Source organism: Manacus candei, unplaced genomic scaffold (assembly GCF_025592945.1).
Source record: "Manacus candei isolate 608988 ecotype Guabito, Panama unplaced genomic scaffold, ASM2559294v1 h1tg000073l, whole genome shotgun sequence".
In the NCBI taxonomy this organism is placed as follows: domain Eukaryota; kingdom Metazoa; phylum Chordata; class Aves; order Passeriformes; family Pipridae; genus Manacus; species Manacus candei.
The window spans coordinates 1,714,012-1,739,462 of record NW_026138121.1 but is presented as its reverse complement, the minus strand read 5'-3'; the positions used below and the strand labels follow the sequence as shown (position 1 = coordinate 1,739,462).

The window sequence follows — 25,451 nt, the reverse complement described above, 5'->3', positions numbered from 1 at the left end:
GAGCCATCCCAGAGCCACCCCAGAGCCATCCCAGAGCCATCCCAGAGCCAGGAGCTATCCCAGAGCCATCCCAGAGCCACCCCAGAGCCATCCCAGAACCAGGAGCTATCCCAGAGCCACCCCAGAGCCACCCCAGAGCCATCCCAGAGCCATCCCAGAGCCACCCCAGAGCCATCCCAGAGCCATCCCAGAGCCAGGAGCTATCCCAGAGCTATCCCAGAGCCATCCCAGAGCCACCCCAGAGCCATCCCAGAGCCAGGAGCTATCCCAGAGCTATCCCAGAGCTATCCCAGAGCCATCCCAGAGCCATCCCAGAGCCAGGAGCTATCCCAGAGCTATCCCAGAGCCATCCCAGAGCCACCCCAGAGCCACCCCAGAGCCAGGAGCCACCCCAGAGGCCGTGGATCCCTCCCTGCCTCCCCCAGCTCTGTTCAGCTGAGCAGGGAGCCCCGTGCTGCTGCCTGGGAGCTGTCGGGAGATCCCTGCAGGTGAGATGTTTTCCAGGTGGCTGCGTGGGTTTGTGTCATCCCAGCACCTTCAAACGTTCCCGGATTGGGGGGGTTGGCACAGCCAGAGCCAGGGACAAAGTGCTGGGGGAGACCTTGGAGCTCTCAGGGGTTGCTGAGAGACGCGGGGAGGTCTCTGCTTCTCGTCAGAATCCACGAGTTTTCACGGATAATTTGGATTTTGGACGTATACAGAGCATTCAGCGTGGCTGAACAGCCAGGCTGGGCTTCACTGTGAGCTCAGCTCCACGTGGATTCCCAGCTCCAGGGAGCCTCCCTGTGCAGGTGGAGCTGGGGGGAGTGTGGGAAATACCTCCCTAATGACACCCCTGGGTTCTGCCTTTGTGGGTGACAGAAGTGGTTGCTCTGTTTGGTGGGAGTCAATCAGGGGGTGGAGGAGAGTGTTGGCATCCCTTTGCCTCCATCCACCTGTGCCCCAGGAGCAGCTGGGCTGGACATGACCCTTTTGCTTTGTTTCCTTTACTTTTGGGTCATTCTGATCCCCCCCTGGGAAACACAGCTATTCCTACAAAGTTTGGGACCCGCTGCTTCCCCAGGTGAGCAAAGCAAGTGGCTTCTGGGGCTGTTTTAGCTGTTGGGTGTGCTCAGGACCAACTATCTGGCCTTGAGAGGCTCGTTTTTGGATGCAAACTTGCTTCTCAATCTCATGCAAGAGCCTGTGCTTGTGCTTTGTGCCCTCAGAGCTTCTGGTGGGCCCGTTTTGGGGTGGCCTGGGAGGAGCTGAGCTGTGCTGAGGGTCTGGGGAAAGCCAGAGGGTGCAGAGGCTGCTGCCTGCCATCCTCAAAGCAACCAGTGTTTCCTTGGAGAGATGACAGTGTCCCGTGAATAGTCCCCAGTGCAGCCAGAGGAACGATGCTGGGACTGCTGGGAGTGGAGCAGGGCTGGAGCAGCCACTGGGGCAGCGTGGGTGGGATGAGGAGGGAGCTCGGGAAGTTTCAAGGCATGGGAACGGGGAGCCCCACGAATCACCTCCCCTCCCACCGGCTGCTTCCCCATCCCGACCTCCATCCTGTGTGAGCAGGGAGAGAGCACAGGGATGCCCCGACTGCCGGGTGCCCCTCACGGGGTGGGCAATTCATCCATGACTTTGCAGCTTCCTCACAGCCCTGAGCCCCCCTGACCCAAACCTCAGCCTCACAAATCCCCTCCCTGTGCCCGGAGCATCCCCCTCTCCCTCCTCTCCCCTGGGATCTGCCCCCCCTGCCCCTCCCAGGAGGATGAATTCGGACACCACGGTGTCCCTGCTCCCTCCTCCCCGGGGAGGGAACTCTCAGGTGCTCAGGGCTCAGATGGAGACGCTGAAATAGTTTCGTGGCAGCAGAAGCCCCGCGGACCCCAAAACCCCTCCCCGACCCCGCGAGCGGGCTCTCCGAGCGCCGACAGGGAAAAGCAGGACAGCGGTAAATAACAACAAAAATATTGCCGGGCTCATCCCACAGGAGACATTCCTGCTGACGGAATGTCCGCCTCGGCCGCCCGGCCCCTGCCACAAGTGCCACAGCCGCGGCCCCCCCTTCTCCCACCTCCGCCCCCGGCTCCGCTCCGGCGCTGGCATCGCCCGCCCGGGGATGCCCGGAGGGTGCCCGCCCGAGGCCCGCGGGCTCCGGCAGGTTCCCCTTGGCCGAAGCAAACCCAACCACGAGTTGTGTCCGGTGGGGAAGGGGTGCCCCCGCACGCGGAGCCCCTCCCGCACCCCTCCGCGCCCGGCGCGGGGCAGGGGGAAGGCTCTTACCTTGTGCGGGGCGGCCTTGCGGGCATGAGCCGGGGGGCTGCGGGGCCTCGGCGCTGCCGGGGGGCTCGGCTGCGAGGCAGCGCTCGGCTGGTGGCTGCCCGAGCGGGGATGTGTGTGCCCAGAGCCACTGCAGCATCTCTGCATTAGGATGTGCTCCTCCCTCCCCTCCCTCCTTTGCGTGCGCGCTCCCTCGCTCGCTGCCAACCACCGCGCCGCTCCCCGGAGAGAGCAGGGTTTTTTTTTTTTTCCTCCTCCTCCTCCTCCTGCCTTTACCTCACTTGCCACAGTCCAAGGACCAGTCAGGGAGGCAGAGCGACTTGCAGCATCATGCATAATTCATCCCCCGGCCTGCTGCGCCCACCAGCCCCCGGCAGAGCCCCCTCGTCTGCTCCGCTCGCCGCCGGCTCGGCCCGTCCCTGGGGCCGGAGCAGGTGTAGGGCCTGGGGGGGGTTGGAGGGGTCCGAGCCCCTCTCTGTGGGGTGGCAGGAGGGAAGGGATCAGCCCCAGGTGGGGGGTGACAGGCAGGGACGCCCATCTCTGTGAGGTATTTCTGTCCATACGCACCCCCCGTGCCCAAATATATACATATATTATACAATAGATCCATATATATTACACAATACGTCCAGATATGTGTTTTCTACATATATGTATGGATATCTGTATATATATGCCCCCAGCCGGGCCGGTGTTCCCGCTGAGGAAATTGCCGTACAGCCAAATTTTGGGATGCTCCGATGCCTGAGCTCGGGAGGACGCGGTTTCCTCGGAGGGGGCGGCGCGGGGGTGGCACCGCGGTCGCCTTTGGGGTTTTGGGGTGAGCCGGAGCCACCTCTGGCTGTGCCTGTGGTCCGAGGGGCTCGGGGCTGGCACCCAGAGCCTTTCCCGGGAATATCTGCAGCCACGAGAGCCCGGCTGGGGGAAGGTGTGTCCCGGCGGAGCGATGCCACGGGATGAGACGGGGACACTCCAGGACTCCCTCCGCGATTCCCTGCGGGCACCGGAGTTCGGGAGGAAGAGACGCCGCCGATGCCACCCCCGCCGAGGTGTGGAGGGTGCCCCGGTGCGGGGTTTTGCCGGTGGGCAGGTCGCTGCCGGGCCGTGGGAAGCGGAAGGGTTTGGGAGCGTGTCAGGGACCACCGTGCCCTCCCATCCCTCCCGGCTCCAGCCCAGACCTGTTAATGATGTGAGGAGATCAATGGGCGCTGGGGCTGTCCACAGGTTAATGGGCTGCAATTACCGAAGAGTAATTAAGGCATTAGCGTCTCTATTGACCGGCAAAGCTCCTGCTGTCCCGGAGGCGCCTGCGATGGAGTGGGGCGCGGTGCTGATCCCAGCTCCCCTCCCCTTGCCCGGTTTGTCCCGGTTTCTGCTCCCCGCTGCCGTTTTGGGGTAAGACTGGAAGGAACCGGCCCCAGCCCTTCGCACAGCCCTCACCTGGGAGAGCCGGTGTCCTGTTGGACAGAAAGGAAGAGCAGGGTTGGAGCCTGACCCCCAGCAAAGGGATGAGAGGAGCGAAATCCAAGGGAGTTCTGTCCCGGTGGAGGGAGGGGGACCTGCCCTCTGCCCCCTCTCCTTTGTGTCCCTGCTCTCAGCAGCTCTCTGAGGGTCTCTCTGCAGGTGACAAGGACATCAGTGACCTTTTGGGTGTTTGTCCTGGTGCAAACAGAGACCAGGACAGCACTTTGGGGGGAAGGCAGCTCTGTAAGGGCTCCCTCGGAGATTCCCGGTGCCAGAAGGGAAGGCAACAGGCTGGAGCTGCCTCTCCGAGGAGGAGGAGGGTAACTGGAGACACTCTGCCGGTATCGATCCAGCCCTGCTGCCCCCGGGCAGAGATCGGGCAGACACGGGTGTCATTATCGTGCTGATGTGTCCGTGTCTGCCCCGCATCGATCCCGGGGACGGGCGCGGCCCGTCGTCGCTCGTTCCTGGCTGATAAAAGCCCCCTGTGCCCCGTGGGAACGGTGGGAGCCTGGACAGCCCCGAGAGACGCCCAGACCTTGGGCTTGGAGGCTCCTGTGGGCAGTGGGACGCGGTGGATTTGAGGGTTTGGAGCAGCCTCTGCCTTCCAGGAGCTCGGAATTTCTGCACCAAGCACAATTCCTCTGCCATCCCTCCCTGGGGCAGGGACCGAGCGTGGCCGCTGCCTCCACTGCCCCAGTCCGCACTGGGGGGTCTACACTGGGCAAAAAGTCCCTTTTTTTCGGTCACTGCTGGTGCAGTCGGGGAGGGGAGGGGGTGGGGGAGCCCCCCCTGCAGCAGGAAGCACTAATGCCTTCATCCTCTTAGCGAGCAATTCCACCCCCATCACCCCCAGAGCTCCCCCCTCCCGCAGCCCCTTCCCGGCAGGGCTCGGCCCCGGGAGCGGGAAGGGCCGGGAGGGCAGGATGGGCCCCGGGGGGGGCACCAGTGCCAGGAACGGGGGGCTGGGTGAACCCCGGGAGCTCCCGCGTCCGCTGGGCCTTGGGGGCTCCTTCTTCCCGCATATCCCGCACATCCCGCACATCCCGCGCTTCCCGAGGGTGTGGGGGCGCAGCTGGCACCGGGAGGGTGCCGAGCTTTGCCAGCTTTGCCAGCTTTGCCAGCACAGTGGCCCAGACGTGCTGAGCTTGCCCAGGGCGTGCAGGGACGGGGCAGCCTCGTGCCCCGCGTCCCCCCCCTGGAAGGGACCCCACTGCCCGCCCTGGGGTCGCGTTGTCCTTGGCAATGGTCAGGGAGGGCTCTGTGAGGAGTTCTGGGGGCAGAAAATCTGCCGGGAGATGGTTTTGGGGGGGCTCGAACACCCTCCTTTCCTGGGGAAGGGCTGGGGAGGGAGGAGGGGACGCTGGGCACCGGCACAACCCCGCGGGCTCCGGAGCTGGGGGTGGCCGAGGGAGGTGACCCGCAGGCTCGGCGTTGAGTTTTGAACAATGTTTTATTATATGTTTAGTGTTCTCTATACAAAAAAATCCCGTCTTTTTTTTCTTTTTTTTTACAGTGATTCAAAAAGAAAAAAAAAAAAAAGATATCTGAGTATTTGGGCCTTCTTTCATCTCTCATGCAGTCGGTTTATAAGTCCTTATATTAAACATTTTTTTTTTTCCTGTAGTCCATAAATCTCCTCGCTGTAACCGGGGGATTTTACAGCCTCAGCTCGACATTTCTCGTTGGGACAGGTGGGTTAACTCAAAGGTGGTGGGTTTTTTGTCCTTTTCCCCTTTTTTTTCTCTTTTTTTTTTTTTTTTTTTTTTTGCTTTAAAAAAAAAAAAAAAGGCAAATAAATACATAGAATACTTTAGACCAACCAGGAGGTTTTACAGAGAGGATGGATGGATTGTGATATATATTTACAAATTAAAGAGAAACAAAATAGTCCCAATACTTTCTGTCTGGATGTGAGCAGGAGGAACAGACGTGGAAAACTCGGTGCTGTGAAGGAAGGACTCTGGTCTGCGGGGGGTTCACACGGCGTTCTGGGGGGTTTGACATGGGATTTTTTGTGGCTTTGACGTGGGTTCAGACTGTGTTGGACAACCAAAGCCCGATGCCCGAGGCGAGGACATGGAGACAGGCGCTGCTGGGCAAGGGGAGCTACCGATGCAGTGGGTGATTTTTTTTTGTCAGGACCAGAAAAGCATCGTTATTCTCGTTAATAAAACAGGTTTTTAGTGCAAGAAATAGATTTTTTTTCCCCCTCTTTTTTTTTTTTTTTTGGCTTTTCTTTTTTCTTTTTTTTTTTTTTTGTTTTTCTTTAAAACAAGTTTCTTTTTTTTATTGCTTGAACTGAAATCGGGTTTGCTGCTTAAGTTACACACGCTAAGCCTGGCACGAGGGTGAGGCGTTGCGGGGCGAACTCGCAGCTCTGCTGGGACCTGCGCGGCGAGGAGAGGCGGTGGGATGTGCCAGGAGAGGCGGTGGGATGTGCCAGGAGAGGCGGTGGGATGTGCCAGGAGAGAGAGGGGCCGGGTGTGCCAGGGTGGTGACGGGTGGCACTGCCCAGCCCTGCCCTCCACCCTCCCGCTCCCCCCCCCGGCGGGGTGGGCGGCAGGAGCCGCAGCTCCTCGTCGCTCTCTGGGGTCAGGAGTGGCTGTGAGGCGTGGGATCGGGGGCTGTCACCCGCTGAGAAGGCAATGCTGGCACAGGGGACGCTGGGGGGTCCTGGTGTCCCCTTGGGTTCCCGTGGGCTTCCAGGATTTCAGGGCTCGGACCAAAACTCCCGATTTTTCCCGCTGCTTTTGCCGCCTCTGGCTGCACCCTCGCTCCAGGGAGGACAGGAGCAGGCTCGGGATCAGGGACCCACGGCAGTGCCCCCCATATCCTGCACTCCTGGGGCTCCTGTGCTGTCACACACAGGCAGGGGGCCAGGGAGGGCAGGCTGTGCCCGCCGGGATAAATTAGGGTTATCTTTTTAAGGGAGGCCTTTAAGCTACATCCTTCCCTCCTGTTTTCCCTGTGGGATCAGCAGCAGGAGCCACACAGGTGCTCAGGCCCGGGATCCTCCTGCCACGGGCAGCTTAAAGGCCGTGGCCCTCTCCCCAGCCCCCAGCAGCAGAAGTGTTCCCGTTACAGCGACGTGTCTGCAGAGCAAACCAGCTCGAGAGCTGAAAGAACAATTGCATTAATCCCGTGGCAATCAATCCACTGTGCTGAACACAAAGAAAAAAACTCCTCCTTAGGGGGAAAAAAAAAAAAAAAAAAGGAAACAAAAATCCATCCCGACGTCGCTCGTGGTCCGGAGGAACCAACCCTTGGATCTCTCTCTCTCTCAGTGAAGGTACCTTTGGTTTCAGAAGTGCAGGAGCTGGGAGGACACGGGTGGCTTTGGCCACTGAACACGGGCTGGCCCACAGCTCTGCCTCCTCCTGCGGGATCCACGCTGTGCCAGCCGGGAATGCTGCCCGGGGTCCTGCTCCTGCTGCCCTGGGGGTCGGAGAGTGCCAGTTCAGTGAAGCCCCCGGGAAGTTCCAAGCTGTGTAAGGCATGTGGAGCAGCGCTCCGACCCGAGCCGGGGGGGTTGAATGCAGGGGGTTGATATGTAGAGAGGACAGCGGGGGGCTGGGGGGGGTCCCACGGGGAAGGGGCTCGCTCAGGCTGATTGATGGAGGGGGGGAAAGGCCACTGTCAGAAATGAGGAGGGGGGTTAGTGGGACACACTGCCCGTCTGGCTCGGCCCAGAGCCTGGGGAGGGGTGGGCTGGGCTCCTGGGTTCCTTCCTGGGGTGCCCCTGAGCCCTCCGAGCTCGGCTCCGGGGGATGCTCCACCCGAACCCGGGGGCTCCTTCCATCCTCACCCTCTGCCTTTGATTCCCTTCCAAAACCAAGTGATTTCCTCATCCTGGTCCTGCTTCCACTCCCTCTTTGCTACATAAGATTTATGGAGTTGCCTTTAAAAGAAAGCAGGTGTGGGCTGGGGGCAGGTGCCCCCCAAATCCTCCCAAAGCAAAGGCTGGACCCCGGTGGTTGGTTTGCCTGCAGTGCTGTTCTCCCGGGGCTCGGGGGGTGGGAGGCACCTCTCTGTCCTTCCTCCAGTCCCACGAGCTCTTCTGCAGCCTCTTGGCCTCCGAGGGTGCTCTGGGTGAGCTCTGGTGGGCTCTGCAGGGGGGAGGTGTTGGGGGAGTGCTGGGGACCTGCTCTCCCTGCAGAGGTGCTGCTCTCTGGAGAAGGAGGTTGTGGCTCTGGCTGTTTTGGGAGAGGCCCTGGGCGAGGTGCTGCTGTGAGGATGGATGGCTCAGGAGTACAGTGTGTTATCACCCAAAGATCCACCACTTTCCTCCTCTCCCACATTTGTGCTGCTCTGCCCAGGCCCCTCTCACCCCCCTTCCCTCCCCCAAACTCTTGGCTTTAGTTCTCCCCCTCCCCTCTTATCCAGAACCTTCCTGCCAAAATTAAATAGAAGAATTTTCAGCTCCCTCCCAAAAGAACAGAAAGGGCCCTGGGGGGGGGTCTGGGCGGCCCAGCCCACCCTGCAGCCCCTCGGGGCTGGCTCTGGGCGCCAGGGGCAGCCCCAAAAGTGGGGTTCACCTCGAGCATCTCCCCTTCCAGCCCCTCTGGAACCTCCGCCCCAGCTCCAACCCCGCGAGTCCCGTTGGCTTGTTTGCTAAGGAGAAATGGCCTGGGCAGCCTCCTGGGCCGCCAGTTTGCTTGGATTCCTTTCTATTTGTTTTTTTTTTTGTGTGTGTGTTTGTTTGTTTTTTCTTTTTTTTTTTTCTTTTGTTTTTCCCCCTTTTTTTTTTTTTGCGTCTCGTTTTTTCGTCGCTTGGTTCCATTCCCACATTCCCATCGAGGGGGGGGGGGAGCTGCTGTGGGACCCCCCCCAGGCCCTCCAGACCCCCTCAGGCTGTCGGTGTTGCCGGGCACTGGGCTATGCCAAGGAGTAGATGGCGTTGACAGGGGAGGTGGCCTCGGAGCTCTCGTTGCCTTCGGTCTCCTCCTTGTCCTTTTTCACGGTGTACTGGCCGATGAAGGAGCCGTCCTCGTTGAACTGCCCCTCTCCCCCCTCTCCATAGTCCACCAGGCTGTCGTCGCTCTCCTGCTGCTTTATCGTCCCGTCCAGCGACGTCTGGCTGTTGGGAAGAGGTTTGTTGTCTTCATCGCTGGGTGGCAGAGGACAGACAGACAGACAGACAGACAGACACGGTGAGGGCGGAGAAACGGGGCTGGGAGCCTCCACCCCGAGGGCTCCACACCGAAGCCAGCCAAGGGGGGGCTGGGGCTGTCGTTTGGGGGGGCTGATGTGCAGGGGAAGGGGGGCCCACGCCCACCCTTCACCTTTTCCTGTTATAAAAATCAGGTTTTTAACCCCTGTCACCTGCAATTCTCGGGTGTGCTTTAGAAACGCCCTTCCCTCGTCGCTGCTCTGTCACTGCTTTTATTCCTCCTTTCTTTCTAACCCGGTCTAAGTGCTTTCCTGCCAGATCTCCTCGCCAAAAACACACTGTTTTGGGAACCACATGCAATGGGAGGGCACTCCAAGCACTGCAAGGGGGTACGTGGAGGATGCCAAGTTCTGTGCAGCTTCCAAAACTCGTGGGAATTCACCTTTCTGAGCTTCTTTCTGAGCCCCCAATTCTTTATGCTTTTCTCTCTCCTTTTTTTTTTTCTTTATTTTTTCCCCACTAGAAAGATTTAAGCCAGGTCACTGGAAAATAAAGAGTTTGACCCACAGGGAAAAAACAAAAACACCACCACTTTAAAGAAAGCCTTTTAACAAAAAGCTAAACGGGGAAAAGCTGTTTTCCCTCTGGAGGGGAAGGGCTGGGATCTCATAAATAGAGATGATATTTTGTGGAGGATGAGAGTGGATTCTCCCTCTCTCTCTCTCTTTATATATAAATATATATATAACAATTAATTTTCATATCAGCTCGTCCTTAGTTCATGTTTGATCTTATGTCCAGCTTGCAAATTCTGTTGTATTCTGGAAGATATCACATTGAGACCTTAAATATTTGTGCTCCCACCTCCACTCCTGTCATTTTATTGCTGTTGTTTTGGCTCGGGGCTTGTCAGACTCGCTCCCCCTGCTCTGCTCCTTTATTTTCCTTAAACCAGGTAAAAATACTGGGCTTTTTTTTATTTTTGCACTTTGCTTGGGCCCAGGAGCAACTGGAAGGCATTAATTCTCCCTCATTCTGCCTAATTAACGGCATCAGCTCTGCAGTGGGAGGGGAATTTGGTGTCCCAGGGCACCACAGGCACCTTTCCCCCCGGGTTTCCTCAGATCAGCACTTTGGGAATGAAGCAGCAACAAAACCCCAGAGTTTGAGACCTCGTGTTAACTTGGCATCACAGTAAAAAAATAACTTGTTAGCTCTGAAAGCAGCTTTTTTTGGGGGGTAGTGGTGGTAAGGGGGTGGTGGGAGAGGAAGAGTTCAGTCTGCAAGCAGGACTGAAGGTTAGAAAGCCCCAGAAACGCCAAGTAGAGAGTGGCAAAACCCAGATCCCTTCATTGGCAACCTCCTTTCCCAAGGTTTGGGGGGCAGGTAAAGCTGGATCCAGAGCCAGATTTTTCCCTAAATGGGAAAAAATGCATTTCCTGGATGTTCCCCCTGGTTTTTACCTCTCTCCAGGCCCATTTATCCCGTTAGTGCATTGGGAGGGTGCAGCAGAGACTCACCAGCCCCTCCATGTAACACCACCCCAACAAATGGATTCCCGGGGGTGCATTAGAGAACCAGAGCACCCAGATGGAAAATCCAGCTGGGAGACGCTGTCCTGAGTGCCATAAATCCTCGGGAAGAGGGGGAGGCTTGAGCCAGAGGGAGGGTCTGCAGGGCTGAGACCAAGAGCGTCTCAGGATCCAGCGGTTCAGGGCTCGTGTCCCTCGTCCCCATCCCTGAGGGTGAGGGCACCAAGGTGCTGAGGGCACCAAGGTGCTGAGGGCACAGAGGGCATCAGTCCCAGGTCCAACCCTGCTGCACCAGGAGGGCTCAGCAGCTCGAGCTGGGGGGGCCTGGCTGGTTCCTGGGGGGACCCCCCAGCCCATGGAGCAATGTGCTGGATGTGGGGGTACCCCCGGTGCCAGCAGGAGTTAGAGGGGGCTCGTTTAATGTGTTAGGTGAGGCAGGAACACGGGAACAGGGGGAGGGGGAGGGGTTGTTTTGGCTGTAATGAAATCAGTGGGCAGAAGGAAGGAAAATAAATTAAAAAAAAAAAAAAAAAGCTAAATGTGCCGGACTTCTGGCAGCACGTGGTCCTACCTTTCAAGAGACCTTCATGGTCCATGTGGATAGACCAGGTGAAAAGGAGAAGAAAGAATGGGAATAAAACAGAGAGAAGCAGAAAAGAGCCTGATCAGAGAGAGAGATATGATGAGCTCTGCATTTACAGGGGGCAGTGCTAAAAACCAAAAGAGGAAGGCCCGTGGTCCTCGGGTGCCTCGTTATACCAAACAGGAATCGCTGCTGGGACCTGCAGGAGCCTCGCTGGGATGGGGTTGGAGGTCACCAGGGAGCAGCTGTGGGGGGCAGTGGTGGCTCTGGGGACCAACATGCAGCAGGACAAGGGCCAAGGGAAAGGGGGGCTCTTGGTTTCCCCTCCAACCTTCTGCTGGATCTCCACGCCAGGGCCCGGGTCGTGTCAGCGACTGCCAGACCTGCCCTGCCCGGGCTGCTCCTGCAGAGCTCTCCCAGGGCCCTGAGCAGGGTCTGTGTCCTCCTGCCCTGCTGAGCGGGCCCATTCTGGCAAGCTGGCACTGCCTGCAGCGTGGACCCTCTGCCACGGGGCTGCCCTGACCCTCAGCTGGAATCCAGCAGCTCAAACCACTCCACTTTCCCTCCCCAGCATCCCGGCTCTCCCACCGACTCCCCCCCGTGCAGCGTTGGAACATTTGGTATAATGAGGCACAGCCACTGGCACAGAACATTGTCCAAGGATAATGGTCTCCCTGCTTTGGAAAATAAGCTTTCTCAGCTTTAGCCTGTGCTGGGGAAAACCATTATTCCGTGAGTGGAAGGGGGAGATGTGACAGCATCTCTGAATTGAATTAATTACGGGCTGCAGAGACCTGCGAGGGGCATGCACGGGGGGCACCGGGGACGTGAGGTGTGATGGGAGCACATCAGACATGCCATGTGGAGGAGGGGAGGGGGAGCCACCGAAGGACTCACGTCAGCTCAGTCCCTGTCCTCGCTCGAAACACTAATTGCTCCCCTCCTCGAGCCCAACATCACCATCAGTTCCAATCTTAATCAGCCACCAGCGTTTCGCAGCCATCCTTCAGCTTCACCTTCCTTTCTGCCTCCTTGAGGGGAAGCCTCCTACTGCTTCTCTCCCAGGGAACCTGTTGTTCCCGAGGAGGGGGCGAAGTTTATGGGTTGTTGGGGATTTTTGGTTGTTCTTGTTTGATTAGGGGTTTTTTTCCCCCCCTCTGTTTAGTCCACAGGACGTGATTGAAAACGTGGGAGCATCCTGGAGCTTGGTTGTTGTCCTCCAGCTGACCTGTGCCTTTAGCCTGCAAACTTTTGGGAATGGGGCTGTCAACAAAAGATGGAGCCTCAGCTAAAGCAGGAGGGTGAAGGATTTACCCCATTCCTTCCCCTTGCCTGGAAGTCACTGTGCCTTGGATGGTGCTGGGGCAGCGAGTGCAGCACTGCTGCCAGCCATGCCAAGAGCTTGGGTTGCCTTCTGTGCCAGGCAAGTGGCCCCTGGCGATGGATTTGCCTCGGGAGTGATGGATGGGGGTGAGGAGGCCTTGGCTGGGACCCCCCTGGTGGCCCCTGGAGAAGCAGCAGAGCTGTGAAATGGGGAGGTACTGCCAGAACCTTGGCTGGGCAGCCTGGGCTGAGCTCCAGGGGATGAGCTGAGCCTGGGGGGTGTGAGGGGGGGAACCACTGGGGGATGAGGGGTTTGAGGCTTCCTACGTGGGATTCACACCATCCCACACCTCTGGGAACCAAGAGGCTCCCTTGTCAGACTGAAATCACAGGGGGACTGTTCTGGACACGAGCTGTGCGTTGGGGTTACGGCTCTGATCTGCACCAGGAGCACGGGTAAAACCCCACCTGGGAAGGGATGTCTTTGATCAGGGGCAAAACCTGCACCAGGACCAGGCTGAGCTATGTCTCCTCTGCTGTTCTCAGCCAGGAATCTGAATGGAACATGCCCAGAAACCTCTGTGTGGATTTACTGCCACCCCTCCAAGTGCTGACCAGCTCTCCCGGCACGGTGAGGAAGGTTTTGTCCCCGAGTGTTGTTCAGGGCAATAAAGAACATCAGCCTTTCCCTACAACATGCTGCTTATTCTGGGCCCTGCTGGGTGTATTTGTATTCTGTGTTGTGCCCTCAGAGGACTGAGGAGCTTTGGGCTTTAATGACATCCTTTGGAGAGGAGGAATCGCTGCTGAAATGGGGTTTCTGTGCCCCCGGCAGCACAGACATGATCTCGGGGAGGCTGCAGTTGTTCTGCCTCCATTCATTGGGGTGTGCAGCCAGGCTTGTTTGGCTTCCCCTAAAGTCTCTGGCAGCACACGTGTGTCTTCTTCCACCCCTCACTGAATCCCAGCTAAATTCCTCCCACCTTTGCTCCCTGGCTTTGTAACGCTGGGAGCATCGGGAGCGGCGTGGGGTGGAGTTAACCCCCGTTCTAAGGCAGGAGAAAAACTCCTGCTGGCCTGATTGGGCTTTGGATCCAGCTCAGATGGGGGAAAAAGGGCATTTTAGTTCTGTAAAGCAAAGCCAAGCCCAGTGGAGGTGCTGGAAAACATCCCCTCACCTGTCAGGGGGGGGCAACGCGATGAGACCTGACAGCGGGACCTGCTCCCGCCCCCGGGGGCAGCCACGGAGAGCAGCAGAGCTGGGAATGCTTGGGAACCTGCCTGTCCCTTTCTGACACATCCTGGGAGTTTTCCTGGGGTGGAAAAGGGTTCTCTGCTGCTCTTTAAAGGGTGACATTTGCGTGCAAGCAGCGGAGTGGAGCCGGGGAAGCCGGAGAGGTTTCGGCTGAACCCCTGCTGGGCTGGGCTGGAGCCCTCCAAGGCGGTTTGGGGGGGGTGACCTCACAGAAAATTCCTTGTTTGGCACGCAGGCAGACCCCCAAATCAGAGTTCTTGTGTGCTCACAGGGCTGATCCAAACAGAACTTTGGGCATTTCTCCCCTGGATGCTCCCCGTGGGCAGGAGAGAGGCTGAGCTACAGGGAGATGCTCCAGAAATACCCTCAGGCTGACACAAAGTTTGGTTTTTTGGGGGGATTTTCTGGGTTTGGAGTGTCATCAAGGTTGGTCTGCTCCCACTGAGAGCTGTCCCATGTAGCTGATGCCAGATCCCAGCTCTGTCCAGACTGCTCATCCCAGGCTGAGACGGGGAAGGAGGAGCCCTGAGCAGGATCCTGGTCCCTCAGGAAGGGTTTCCTTTGGCAGAGGACTCTCAGAGGGAAGGAGGCAGGAGGAGGAAGGTGGGAGGAATCATTTCAGAGGCTGTGTGGCCCCGGGGGGCTGTGGTTTTGGGAGGAGAGCGTGGTGAGGGCTGTGATGGCTGGGACAGGGGCTGATGGGGGGCTGGGGGGGGTCCACATGCCACAGGAACGTACCTGTAGTCAAAGGATCCATCCTCCACGTTCTTGTCTTCGGGATTTAGGTGCTCATCTTTATTGTCCCGGACTGGAAACAAGCAGAGCCCCACCAGGCACGTTAAAAGCAGGGCAGGAAATCAAAGATTTACGAGGTAGCACCAGCAACTGGGGGATTTGGGGGGGTCTGTGACACCCCTGGGGGGGGTTGGAGGGTAACTGCTCATGGACAGGTAAAAAACCTGCCCCTGGGAGAGCCTACAAAGGGTTTGCAGAAGGACTTACAGAGGGTTCTCAAAGGGTTTGCAAAGGGTGCTGGGTGTGGCACCTGAGTGCTCCAGACAGGAGTGACAGGGGGCATTAATTGGAGGATTCCCTTCAGTCTTCCCTTTGCTTTGCAAATATTTGACAAGATTTTTGCCCAAGAAGCTCTTTTTCCAGCTGAGGATGGCAAGATGTGCAGAGGGGGGGCTTTTTTAGAGCCCAGCTCTGAACCCACCCTGAGCCCTCACCCAGCCTGGAACGACTCAAAACTCTCCCCACCAACCACAGAGGAAGGAAATCCCGGTAATCCCAGCGATCCCAGAGAGACACAGCCTGGCCATGCCCCCCCTGGGAGCCTCACCTGGGTACTTGCCCCCTCTGCTCCTCTTGATGAAGCAGACGATGAGCAGGATGAGCACGAGCAGGGCGATGGCACACATGAGCCCGATGAACCAGCCCTGCGTGGCGATGTCCACCTGGTTCTTGGTGTAGGCTGGGCAGGGGAGGGCGACACAAAAAGAGCAGCTGTGAGGGAACAGAGCAGCAGCACGGGGGGAAGAGCTGAAGAGCAGGACAGGCTGCTGGTTTGGGAATCCCTCTGGGTGTGTCTGGGTGTGTCAGAGGGTCTGAGGCTGCAGCACAACGTCTGGGGGGGGCTGGGGGGGGGTTTCTTGCTTCCATTTCGTGGTGGTGGGTCAGGTCAGCGTTCCCCCAGGAGCTGCAAACAGCCAAAGGGCACAGCATGAAGTGAGAGCTGGCACAGAGCGGGGGGAAAGGGGCAGAAAGTCAGGGCAGAAGCAGCTGGGGGACAGGTTGGAGCTTTTGTTTGCTGGGTGTGGAAGCTGCCCTGGGAAGGGAGAAGGTCTGAGCCAAACGTGGCCAAGAGGACCCAGCCCTGGTGTCTGACCCCAGGAGGGTGCTGAGCCCTGAGGGAGAAACTGGAGTCCTGGAGGGGATGGGCAGAGGCTCTGCTGCCCTTTTGGGGGGCCACAGAGGGTCCCCAGGGCTCGGAGGGGACTCGTGGGAGCCCACCAAGACCTGGCTGATGCACAAGAGGGGAGGCAGCAGTGGCAACAGCTTTGGGGAACAACATCTGGGTCCCAGGGAGCTGAGAGGTGGTTTGATGGCACAGGAAAGTGTTTCCTCCTGGGGCAAAACCCTCAGGAGGCTCATGACTATTCATGGCATTAATCCCCAGCAAGGAGGTGTCCTGTGCCCCAAACAGCTCCTGACTGCTGTGTCCTCCCTGGCTCCCTGTTTGCAGCTCTCCTGCACGGTCAGACAGACAAATCTGTGTCCTATAAATAGCTCCACGCTGCCATTTTCTGGCTCTCATTGACACGCACTTGGTACTCAGCAAGACAGAGCAGAGGAGAAAATAACCTTCAGCGCAGCAGGGGGGGGCTAAATTTACCCAGGAAAACACAGAGGTGTTCCTGGGGGGAGAGCTGGGCTGCTTGGGAGCCAGTTGGGAACTGGGAGGGGCAGGGAGCAGCCTTTTGTCATGACAATGTGACAAGAAGCAGGACGTTGTAAGGAGAGCAGGGAACAGCCCTCCCTGAATGTGTTCTGAATGAAAGGCTCCCGTGAGAGAGACAGCACAGGGGAAAAATGGGTGGAGTTGGTAAACTTTCAGGCATTTCAGGGCTTAAACTGTGCTTATTCCATCAGAACTGAACCCAGGAGGGGAAGTCCTTTCCTCAGGATGAAATCTAAGCCACGGAGGGAACTGCAGACAAACCATGACGAGGAAATTCAGGTAAAAGAGGAGAATGACAAGAAGGAAAAGGGCAAAGAAATGATGTCAAACCCTGAACATTGTGTGTTTGGCAGCAGCACTGACCTCCTGGGCTCACCCAGGAGCTGCCTGACGGTGCCTTGGCTGCTTTGGCTGCTTTTTCCCCCTAATGCTGCCAAATTCCACATTTACCTGATCCCCACAGTCCTCGAGGATGTGCTTTTAACAGGAGACAATGAGATTATAACCCAGTGGAGCTGAGAACTGGATTCAATTAGCTGAGTGCTCGGGGAGGGAAGGGGAAGGAAGCTTGGAGATGGACAAAGATTGCATTACCAGTGATGGGATGGGGCTTTTACAGCCAGAAACAAGGGGGTCTTCAAAGTATCAAATGCCTGAGAGGTGGGTGGGAGGGTTGGAGCTGAGTTTTACAGGCAGGGAGGAGGCTTTTGAACCCCAGGAGATCTTGCAGCAGGAACCTGTCACCAAGGTAGGGGTGTCATTGCCATCCTTCCCAAAAAAGCAACACGTGAGGACCAAATTACAGGCACAGCAATTTGTGCTTGGGGTAAACGAGTGACTGTCCTTGCAGCGTTGGGAGAGGGGAGAGGGAGGATGTGGCTGTCAGAGGGATGCTGTGATTTGCTCTAATGGAAGGCCAACATCAAGGGGAAGGAGGGGAAAGCAGCTGTGTAATCCCACAGGTCCTGATTGGAAATGCCACTGCAGAGGCTTTTTTTAAAAAAAAAAACAACTTCATTATGAGCTGGTGGCAGCAAACACGTCACCCAAGAGTCAGGAGCAAAGCTGTGCTCGCCCAGCAGGGAAGGGTCTGTCTGGAACTGCACAAGGAGACCACTGGGAATGTGAAGTCCCCCCATCTCCAGCCTTGTGGGATCCTTTTCCCAGAGTCCCAGAGGTTGGAAAAGCCCTCCAGGATCACTGAGTCCACCCTGTACCCCATCCCCACCTTGTCCCCCAGCCCAAAGCACTGAGAGCCACATCCAGTCCTTCCTTGGACACTTCCAGGGGTGGGGACTCCAAACCTCCCTGGGCAGCCCCTTCCAATTCCTGACCACCCTTTCCAGAGAGAAATTCCTCCTGATGTCCAACCTGAGCCTCCCCTGGCACAGCCTGAGGCCGTTCCCTCTCCTCCTGTCCCTTGTTCCCTGGGAGCAGAGCCCGACCCCCCCCCCGGCTCCCCCCTCCTGTCAGGGGGCTGCAGAGCCAGAAGGTCCCCCCTGAGCCTCCTTTTCTCCAGGCTGAGCCCCCCCAGCTCCCTCAGTTCTCCTGCTGCTCCAGCCCCTTCCCCAGCTCCCTCAGCTGCTCCTCATGGGACTCTCCAGCCCCTTCACCATCTCCTTTCCCTTCTCTGGACACAGTGTTTGTCCAGGCTGAGGAACTTATTTATTCCAAATGTAGAAAACCTCCTTATATTGAGCTCTTTCTGCTGTTTCAAAGTGTCCTTTGCTCCTGGGAGGGGCTCTGAGCTGCCAGTTCATCAGAGGCAAAGCCAGAGGGCCGTGTCCTGCAGCCACAGTGCAGGTGGGATATTTCTTCCTCCTCTGCCCTCAAACTCAAGAAACCTTTAAAACAGCTCTTTGCAAAATATAGAAAAACCACCCCTGCCCCTCCAAAAAAAGAAAAATAAAATATGAACAGTGTTTTTTTTGTCCACAGCATTCCTGATGGCATATGATTGTCAGCGGGGGCCGAGCACTTGTGTCAGCAGATCCAGCCAGCAGAGAAGTGGATGTGCATTTATTCATGCACATCCCACAGTGCCAGGGCTCAGGTCACCACCAGCCTCTCTCACAGGGATAAAGGTGGCCCCATCCTTTAGTCCCCAGGAAAATATCAGCAGGAACCTCCCAGTTATGGAGAACATATGCAGAGTCCCCCAGCGTGAATCAGCCAAGGATATTGCCTTTTAACCCCCCTGCTTTTAATGATTCCCAGCCCCTTGCTGGCCCCTCACTCCCCCCCCAGATCCCAAAGTGGGTGAGAAGCAGGGGAGAACAGAAAAGAGGCGGGTCCAGGTTGGGAATAGTTGTCCAGAGGGATTAGTCTCATGGTGGGGATGGGGGTGTCGAGCTGGTGGTGATTTCAGAGTCAGGGGAGGGTCCAGAATGAGAAACAAAATTGGGGATGTCACACAGCAGCTGGAGCTGTGCTGGGGAGAGTCTGAGCTGAAGAATCAGCTCTAAGGTCTGGGGGCAGAGTGTTCCAGGGGCTGCTGTGCCGTGGGTTTGATCCCAACCCGAGCCAACGGAGCAGTCTGGGGAGGCACAGGAGGGCTGGGCAGGGCCAAGGGCAGCACTCCCGGGGTGTTCCTGGGCAGCATCTGACATGCAAAACACACCTGGATGTGGCACCTGGGGCCAAGGGTTAGCGGTGGCCTTGGCAGTGCTGGGTTAATGGTCAGACTGATGATCTCAGAGGTCTTTTCCAGCCTTAACAATTCCCTGGAACACCAGCAGCTGCCATCTGGCCCTGTGTCATCTGAGCACGTCAGGGGGTTACTCAGTGGAGTCAAGGCTTGCCAAATTTTCGGACACCAAGCAGGATGTGCCTGGGGGGTGAGGGGAGCTGCTCCCCCTCCCCGTGGCTCTGCCTTGCTGGGAATCCCATTTTCCCTCTGCCCTTCCCAGCAGAGCCCGGTGAGCACTGGAGTTTCCCATCACTCGGCTGGATCGGAGCAAAATCGTTCCAGCTCCTTGAAAATCACCCTCCTCTACCCACCACACCCGTCAGGGGTGGCTGCTCCAGCCTTTCCCTGCTCCATGTTTTTCCAGCTGAGCATTTGGAGCCGTGCCCTGACAGGCAGATCCCTACAGAAACCCCCCAGGGGATATCCAGGGAATACGACGGGGAAATTACTGTTTGGATTCCCTGGAAGCCCCCGAGTGTGAACGGGGAGGTTTTTACAAATGCATCAAGTGCCTGTGGGAGTCAACAGGGGCCAGCAGGAAGCCCAGAGCCAGGGGGCTGGAAAACCCACTGGGGGTGCTGAGCCTGGAGAATCGCTCGTGCCAACAAACCCGGCGCCAGACGAGAGATGCCACCCGTGCAAACGCCACCTTCCCACTCCCAGTCCTGCATCCCATCACGGATCCGTCCCCTCCAGCCCCTCTGGCACATCCTGGGGCCGGACACGTGCAAACCCCACGGCCGAGGGAGCGCAGACACCCCGAGCAGAGCCACGGGGACACCCCGAGCGGGTTCTCCACCCTCCTGCAACCCCCTTTTCCTTCTCGGGCACCCCCAGAGCCCTTCCTGGGGCTGCCCCGTGGAGCAACCTGCTGGTTGTCTCCTGAACGGGAGGCTGGGGGTGAGGAGGGGGTTGGATGAGGGTTTTTATTCCATGCAGTCCAACCACCTCCCGCCCCGGGAATGCCGTGCTGGATGTCACATGCTGTCTCACCTGAGCTGGTGGTAAAGGTTATGTACGAGTGCTCGCTGGGGCTAGACCATATGGGGAACACCCACAGCTTGTACATCATCCCCGGCGTCAGATCCGCCAGCTGCACAGAGGAAGGGGTCTGAGCCTTAACAGGGATAGATCTCTCTGTCTTGTTACCTGAGAAACAGAAACCGCACATCAAAGGCAGCCGCGGGAGGCTCCGCGATCCCCCGGGTCGACCCTGCGGGGCAGGGCTTTGTGCCCGCGACAACGAGCTGCGAACGGCTCGGGGCCGGCTCACGGGGGGAATCGGGGATGCGGGAATTCGGGAATGCGGGGCGGGTCGTGCTGGACACCCCCCGTGCCACGCCGAGGGAAAAAAAAGGACTGGGAGCTACTCAGATCTACTCTCCCTGCTTTTAAGACCTGGCTCTTTTTATCTGCCCAGCCTCGGGTTCGGGTATTTGGGGGGTTTAGCACAGAAAAAAAAAAAAAAAAGCTGGAATTTGCCTGGTCGTGCTCAGCTGGATGAAGGTGCAGCAGGGCTCGGTAAAGGAGCTGGTCCTTGTGCTGTTGGGGGTGATACCTGAGCATCAGGTGTTCGGGGGGGTTAAGGATGAGCTGGATAATGCATTAAACTGTGGAACTGCCCACCCCAGCTGGCACGGTGGTGCTTTTGAGGGAAGAGTTCAGCCCTTTGACTCAAGAAGGGCTGCTCGTGGGCTGGTTGCTCCCGGGTTCTTCCCAAGAACAACCTGTTCTTTGCATTGTGCTGGGAATCATTTCCTGATGGGCTTGATTCTGAGCATTATCCACGGAATTCCAGCAAGCCTGCAGCGGGGCTTGGCTCTGTGGCTCTGGAGGTGCTGCAGGGGAGGAGAAACGTGGCTTTGAGGATTTGGTCGCCTCAAACGCCACCAAAAAAGGGTGGAGAGCCCTGACTGTCCAGGAAGGGCTGAAATCTCCAGGATTTCCTCCCTGGGCTGGATCCTGGGGAGGGCATCCCAAGGGATTGCTGCTGCTGCAGCCCAGCACGTGGGCACTGGAAGGGCAACGCCTGTGCTTTGTGCTCCCAGTGAGGGGGGAAAGCCAGGGCTGGCAGAGGGTGCTTTGGGAGCTGGGGTGTGTGATTATTTAGGGCTTGGCAAGCTGGTGTTATCCTGAGTTATGGAAATCATGGCCTGCTGGAGCCCCGGGGGCTGCAGAGCGAGACCTGGCTCTGCACGGGGAGTTGTTGCAAAGAGAATTCAAGGTCATCACTTCAGGGATGTTTTTAAGTGGTTTCCTGGTCTAACTGGTGTGTTTTAAATGCCCATTTCAGGCTGGCCCAGCAGCTGCTGGGAGGGCTAGAGTGGCTGGGGAGTAAAGTCAGAGATAAGCAGCGAGCACTGCCCGTCTGGGAAACCCCAGAACAACCAGCAACACCCCCCAACATCCTTCTAAAGAAGAGCTGAGCCCAGAGAGAGCGAGTTTCCAGACTAGGTACGAGCCTTACAACGTTAAGAGACAACGATATCCGATATGACAGGAGGTTTGGGATCACAGAGGATTCTGCCAACTCCAGGTTCAAACAGCCCGTGTTCAAAGGCACTGAAAGGCTCTCTCCAATTCACACATTGCAGGGTTAGAGATGGTTTTAAGGCTCTTTGTGCAGCCCACAAAGGAACAGCCTTGCCCATCTACATCTCACAGACCAGGAGGGGGTTCAGGATTCACTCTGGCCCACCCCAAACAGCCCTGAGGAGGAGCAGGACCTTCTCCTCTCCCATCCTCCACCTGGCCGTGGAGCATCGCTCCACAGGCACTAATTAAGGTAACCAATTAAGTGGGAGCTGGCAGGATCTCTGATGGCACCACCACCCTGTAGAGTCCCCACGCGATCTGATGCTTACTGGTGATATACTTAACCACAAAGTCAGTTCCTGCAGAGTAATTGTGGCTCCAGGTGATGTTTGCCCAGTTACTATTAGCCATAGCTCTTATGTCCCATATGGACGATCCATTGGTGGCTGGTGGACAGGTTAGAACAGGAGTTGTTAGTATTTTGGATTACAAGGAGACCTCACCCAGCAGCTGGTGCTGGTAAAACCTCACAAAATAACTCCTGAGGTCAACGCTTTGAGCTCAGCCTGAGCGTGCCTTGTCTTTGCAAGATTCTCAGTGTTTGCTCTTTTAAAAATTCTCAGTATTTGTTCTTTTCAAAATCCTCAATATTTGCTCTTTTCAAAATTCTCAATATTTGCTCTTTTCAAAATTCTCAATATTTGCTCTTTTCAAGATTCTCAACTTTTTTTTGGGGGGGGAAGGGGGGAATTCTGGAGGCAGAGGCTGGCTGTGAAATGTCATTTAAGCCAAGTCCAACTTGCCCTCAGCTCATCCTTGGAGCCTGGAGGCTCCCGTGGCACATCCTGAGCAGGGGGATGAGGGATCTCATCTCCACCGTGCCCGGGTGCAGGTGGGAGCCCCGTGCATGGCTGCACACGAACTCACTGCCACAACCAGGAGCAAAGGCTGGCAGAGATTGTTGTCACCCAGCTGGGCCTGGGGACAGCCAGTGGGGCAAGGCAGTCACTCATTTGTGAGGTTGAAGTTAAGGATTGCTGACGTTGCTTTGGAGAGCGGGTGAACTCGGGCTCTGCTGGAGTGGAGCTAATCCCCCCTTCAGAGAGTGTTTAGAGGTGTTGGGTAAGTCCCACCTTGTTGTTATTCAGGGTGTAGCTCGTGTTTTAGAACACAGATCAATCACTGCATGCCCTGGGTGAATTTTGGGGGCACCGCAAGGACCTGGTGCTTTGGGGTGACCTAAAATCCCTCTGGCACAACGCTCTTACCCCCTCTCACAATCCCTCTCCCACCCCACAGCAGGGCTCAGCCTCTTCCCTCGTGTCCCCAGGGGGGCTGGTTGGTTCCTCTTGCACTCCCATCCCCTCTCCCTGCTCTGTGCCTCACCCCTTCATTACTTATTTCCAATTAGCAACGTTTTCCCACCTAGCAGTGACACTGTTGTGGTGATGATCTTGCTTTGTTACTGTCAGGTGGAGGCAGGACCTCCCAGCATAAGGTTTGGGTGGTTTTTTAACCACCCTGAGCTAATCTCATGCAAGAATATAAAGAAAGGGGTCTGAACTGAGTAGTAGAATCATCCCAGAATGGTTTGGGTTGAAGGGACCTTAAAGTTCCCCTCATTCCACCCCCTGCCTTGGGCAGGGACACCTTCCACTAGAACAGGCTGCTCCCAGCCCCGTCCAACCTTTAGACTTTGTTTGCATTCCTGGCTTGACTCACTTTTTAAGTGAATATAACTGTCCACAATTACTTATTAACTGCAGACCCCATCACAGCAGTGCTTTAAAAACAAGGCTCGGGGAGATACATCCCTAAAAACCACACAGAGTTGGGAACATTCCTCCACCAAAGCAGAGGCTGATCCCCCTGTCCCAGCTGATTGCACGGGAGGTTCATCCCGACCTGGCAAAGCCCTGGCTCACCCCCCTGTGCTGTGAGTCCCCCCCTGGCCAGCTCTCCTGTGGGCTGTGGCAGCCCCAGAGAGCAGGAGCACAAAGCCAGAGACTCCTATAAGTGCTGACAGGTCTCTCAGCCGGCGGCTGATGTGCTAAATCTGAAGTGACACCTTTCTCCAGCAGCACCAGGACCCCTTCTGAGCGGCCCTGAGAGACAGGAGAACACTCTGGAGAGCCCTTTGTGGGGTTTGCCACCTCCTTCCCAGACCCTGCTGCATCCCCACAGCCCAGGGAGGGCTGTGCCACCCCCAGGAGCGTGGCACTGAAGGGACAGGAGCCACTTGTGCCCCGGGATTCCCGAGCCTGGGGCACCTCCAGCTCCTCCCACAGCCACTCCCGGAGCGTGGGATGCCTTAAATCTGCCCTGTGCCCACCCTGGGCAGGCTCTGGGGAAGGTGCCAGCAGGGTTTGAGGGGTTAAGAGTATGAGAAATTAAAATAGTGGGTTTTTTATGTAGGTGTATCACGACATCCAAGTTCCAAAAACTGGACTTGAGTGTCAGGGTCTTTTTTCGGCCGGATAAGGGAAATACAAAATTAAATTAAAAATTAAAATACAAAGTTTTTAAAAATTTTTAAAAATTAAATACGAAATTAAAAATTAAAATCTCTCGGGGCCATTTTGTACCAAAGGTTTTCTTTTCTCCCTTCGGGCTTAAGGACAAAGGGAGGTCCATCATCTTTGGCAGGGGATGTCTTGCAGTGGATCAGAATAAAGGGAAAGCCCCTTTTCAGAGAAAAGAAACCTTTTTAGGCAAAAACGAATACATTAAACTGATCTGAAAAAAATATATTTTGGGGGGGTGGGGGGGGAATTTCGGTGGCAGAGGCTCACCTCACTGTGAATTGTTATTTAAGCCAAGCCCTTAACACATTAAAATCTATTAAGACCTAACCCCGAAGGGTCTTTTTTCCCCCCGGGAAAGACCCGAATAAATCCTTCCTCGTTTCTCCCTTCCCTCAGTTTGCGCCGCTCTTTCTAAATCTTTTTTTAAAAAAGAGAGGGATATTTCCCCACGAGAGGAAAAACCACAAAAAAATAAAAAAGGAAAAAGCTCAGTACCCAACTCCTGCTTTGTGGTGGCAGCCGGAGCCCTCTCGGCGGCGGCCGTGGTGGTGGTGGTGGCTGTGGTTGGAGCTGTGGTTGGAGCTGTGGTTGGAGCTGTGGTTGGAGCTGTGGTTGGAGCTGTGGCGGCTGTTGTTGTGTCAGGAGTGGTTGGGGTGGTTGCTGTGGTGGTGCCGGTGGTTGGGGTGGCTGTAGGGCTGCTTTGCTCCACCGGAGGCGTCCCAGTGGCGGCTGGGAGAGGGAAACACCGGCTCGGGGGGTCTCCTGGGGAGGGGTGGGCTGTCCCTGGCCTCCCCCACACTGCCAGGGCAGGCAGGAGAGGGGAGGGGAGCACAGCACCGGCGGGATGGGAGGGAGGTGGAGAATCCCACCGGGAACACGAGGCTGGAGAGCTCGTCCCCCCCGTGCACCCATCCGGGGGCTGGGAGAGGCACTGGGGGTGAGGAGGGGGCAGCAAAGGGGGAGAGACCCCCAGAAACGCCCTCCTGTGCCCCCAGGGTGATCCCCAGCCCAGGGCTGAACGACTTGCTCCTGCTCTGCCTCGGCTCTGCCCCGGGGTCCCTCCCCACCCCGGGCTAAAATCCCTCCAGCAGGAGGGAGCTGGGGGGGTTTGGGGCTGCACAGACTGTCCCCAAAGCCACCATCCATCCCCCTGCCCAGAGCTGGGGGGGTTTGGGGCTGCACAGACTGTCCCCAAAGCCACCATCCATCCCCCTGCCCAGAGCTGTGCTGGGAGCCCTCTGAGCTCCCTGAAAAATGAAATGGGATTTAGCTCTTAAGAAAACACACTAATCCCATTTGTCGTGGGCCAGGCAAGCTGCAATTACATTAATTCAGCTGCCCCTGGACTACACCTCCAGCATTTCTGAGCTGCCAACTCAGCCTGCAGCCTCCCAGCTCCCTCCAGCCTGGCTGGTCTCTGTGCTAATGCTGCTGGTGATGGAGCAGCTTCAGCATTAAGGTGGATTTTAGCTCGTGGGCGAGTGATGGATGGTGCTTTGCCACCACTGCCCCTCAAAATTTACATTTAAATTAAGACCCAGGGGTTGCTACACCCCGAGGTGTCCAGGGGGAAAGTCTGAGCAATTTGTTTGCTAAATGGCTCCCGTGTCCACGTCTCACCTGGGCTGTGTTTGCACGGGAAGGGGGAAATGTGCCCTTTCCACCCCCACCCCAGAGTGTGGGTGAGGGTCCCACTGAAGGGGAGGGCATTGCCT

The 25,451-nt window shown here is 57.0% G+C and overlaps 2 protein-coding genes across 23 annotated transcripts in view; both read right to left on the bottom strand.

Annotated features, from left to right (window-relative positions):
• CNTN2 (contactin 2) overlaps positions 1 to 2,413 on the bottom strand; it is a 28,372-nt gene extending 25,959 nt beyond the window's left edge. The window contains exon 1 of the mRNA XM_051808841.1: positions 2,260 to 2,413. The gene's annotated coding sequence lies outside the window, so the exon portion shown is untranslated. The remainder of the gene's footprint in view (positions 1 to 2,259) is intronic.
• Positions 2,414 to 5,499: 3,086 nt separating this feature from the next.
• NFASC (neurofascin) overlaps positions 5,500 to 25,451 on the bottom strand; it is an 83,669-nt gene continuing 63,717 nt past the window's right edge. For 10 of the 22 annotated variants that reach the window (XM_051808810.1, XM_051808809.1, XM_051808811.1 and 7 more), the window contains 6 exons: positions 24,232 to 24,465; positions 21,541 to 21,657; positions 19,670 to 19,825; positions 14,869 to 15,000; positions 14,265 to 14,334; positions 5,500 to 8,830 (listed from right to left, as the gene is read on the bottom strand). In XM_051808810.1, coding sequence (XP_051664770.1) covers positions 8,599 to 8,830; positions 14,265 to 14,334; positions 14,869 to 15,000; positions 19,670 to 19,825; positions 21,541 to 21,657; positions 24,232 to 24,465 — 941 coding nt within the window. In that variant the 3' untranslated portion in view covers positions 5,500 to 8,598. Of the gene's footprint in view, positions 8,831 to 14,264; positions 14,335 to 14,868; positions 15,001 to 19,669; positions 19,826 to 21,540; positions 21,658 to 24,231; positions 24,466 to 25,451 lie in introns of those variants that run through there. The other 12 variants (XM_051808822.1, XM_051808823.1, XM_051808829.1 and 9 more) reach the window with 4 other exon arrangements.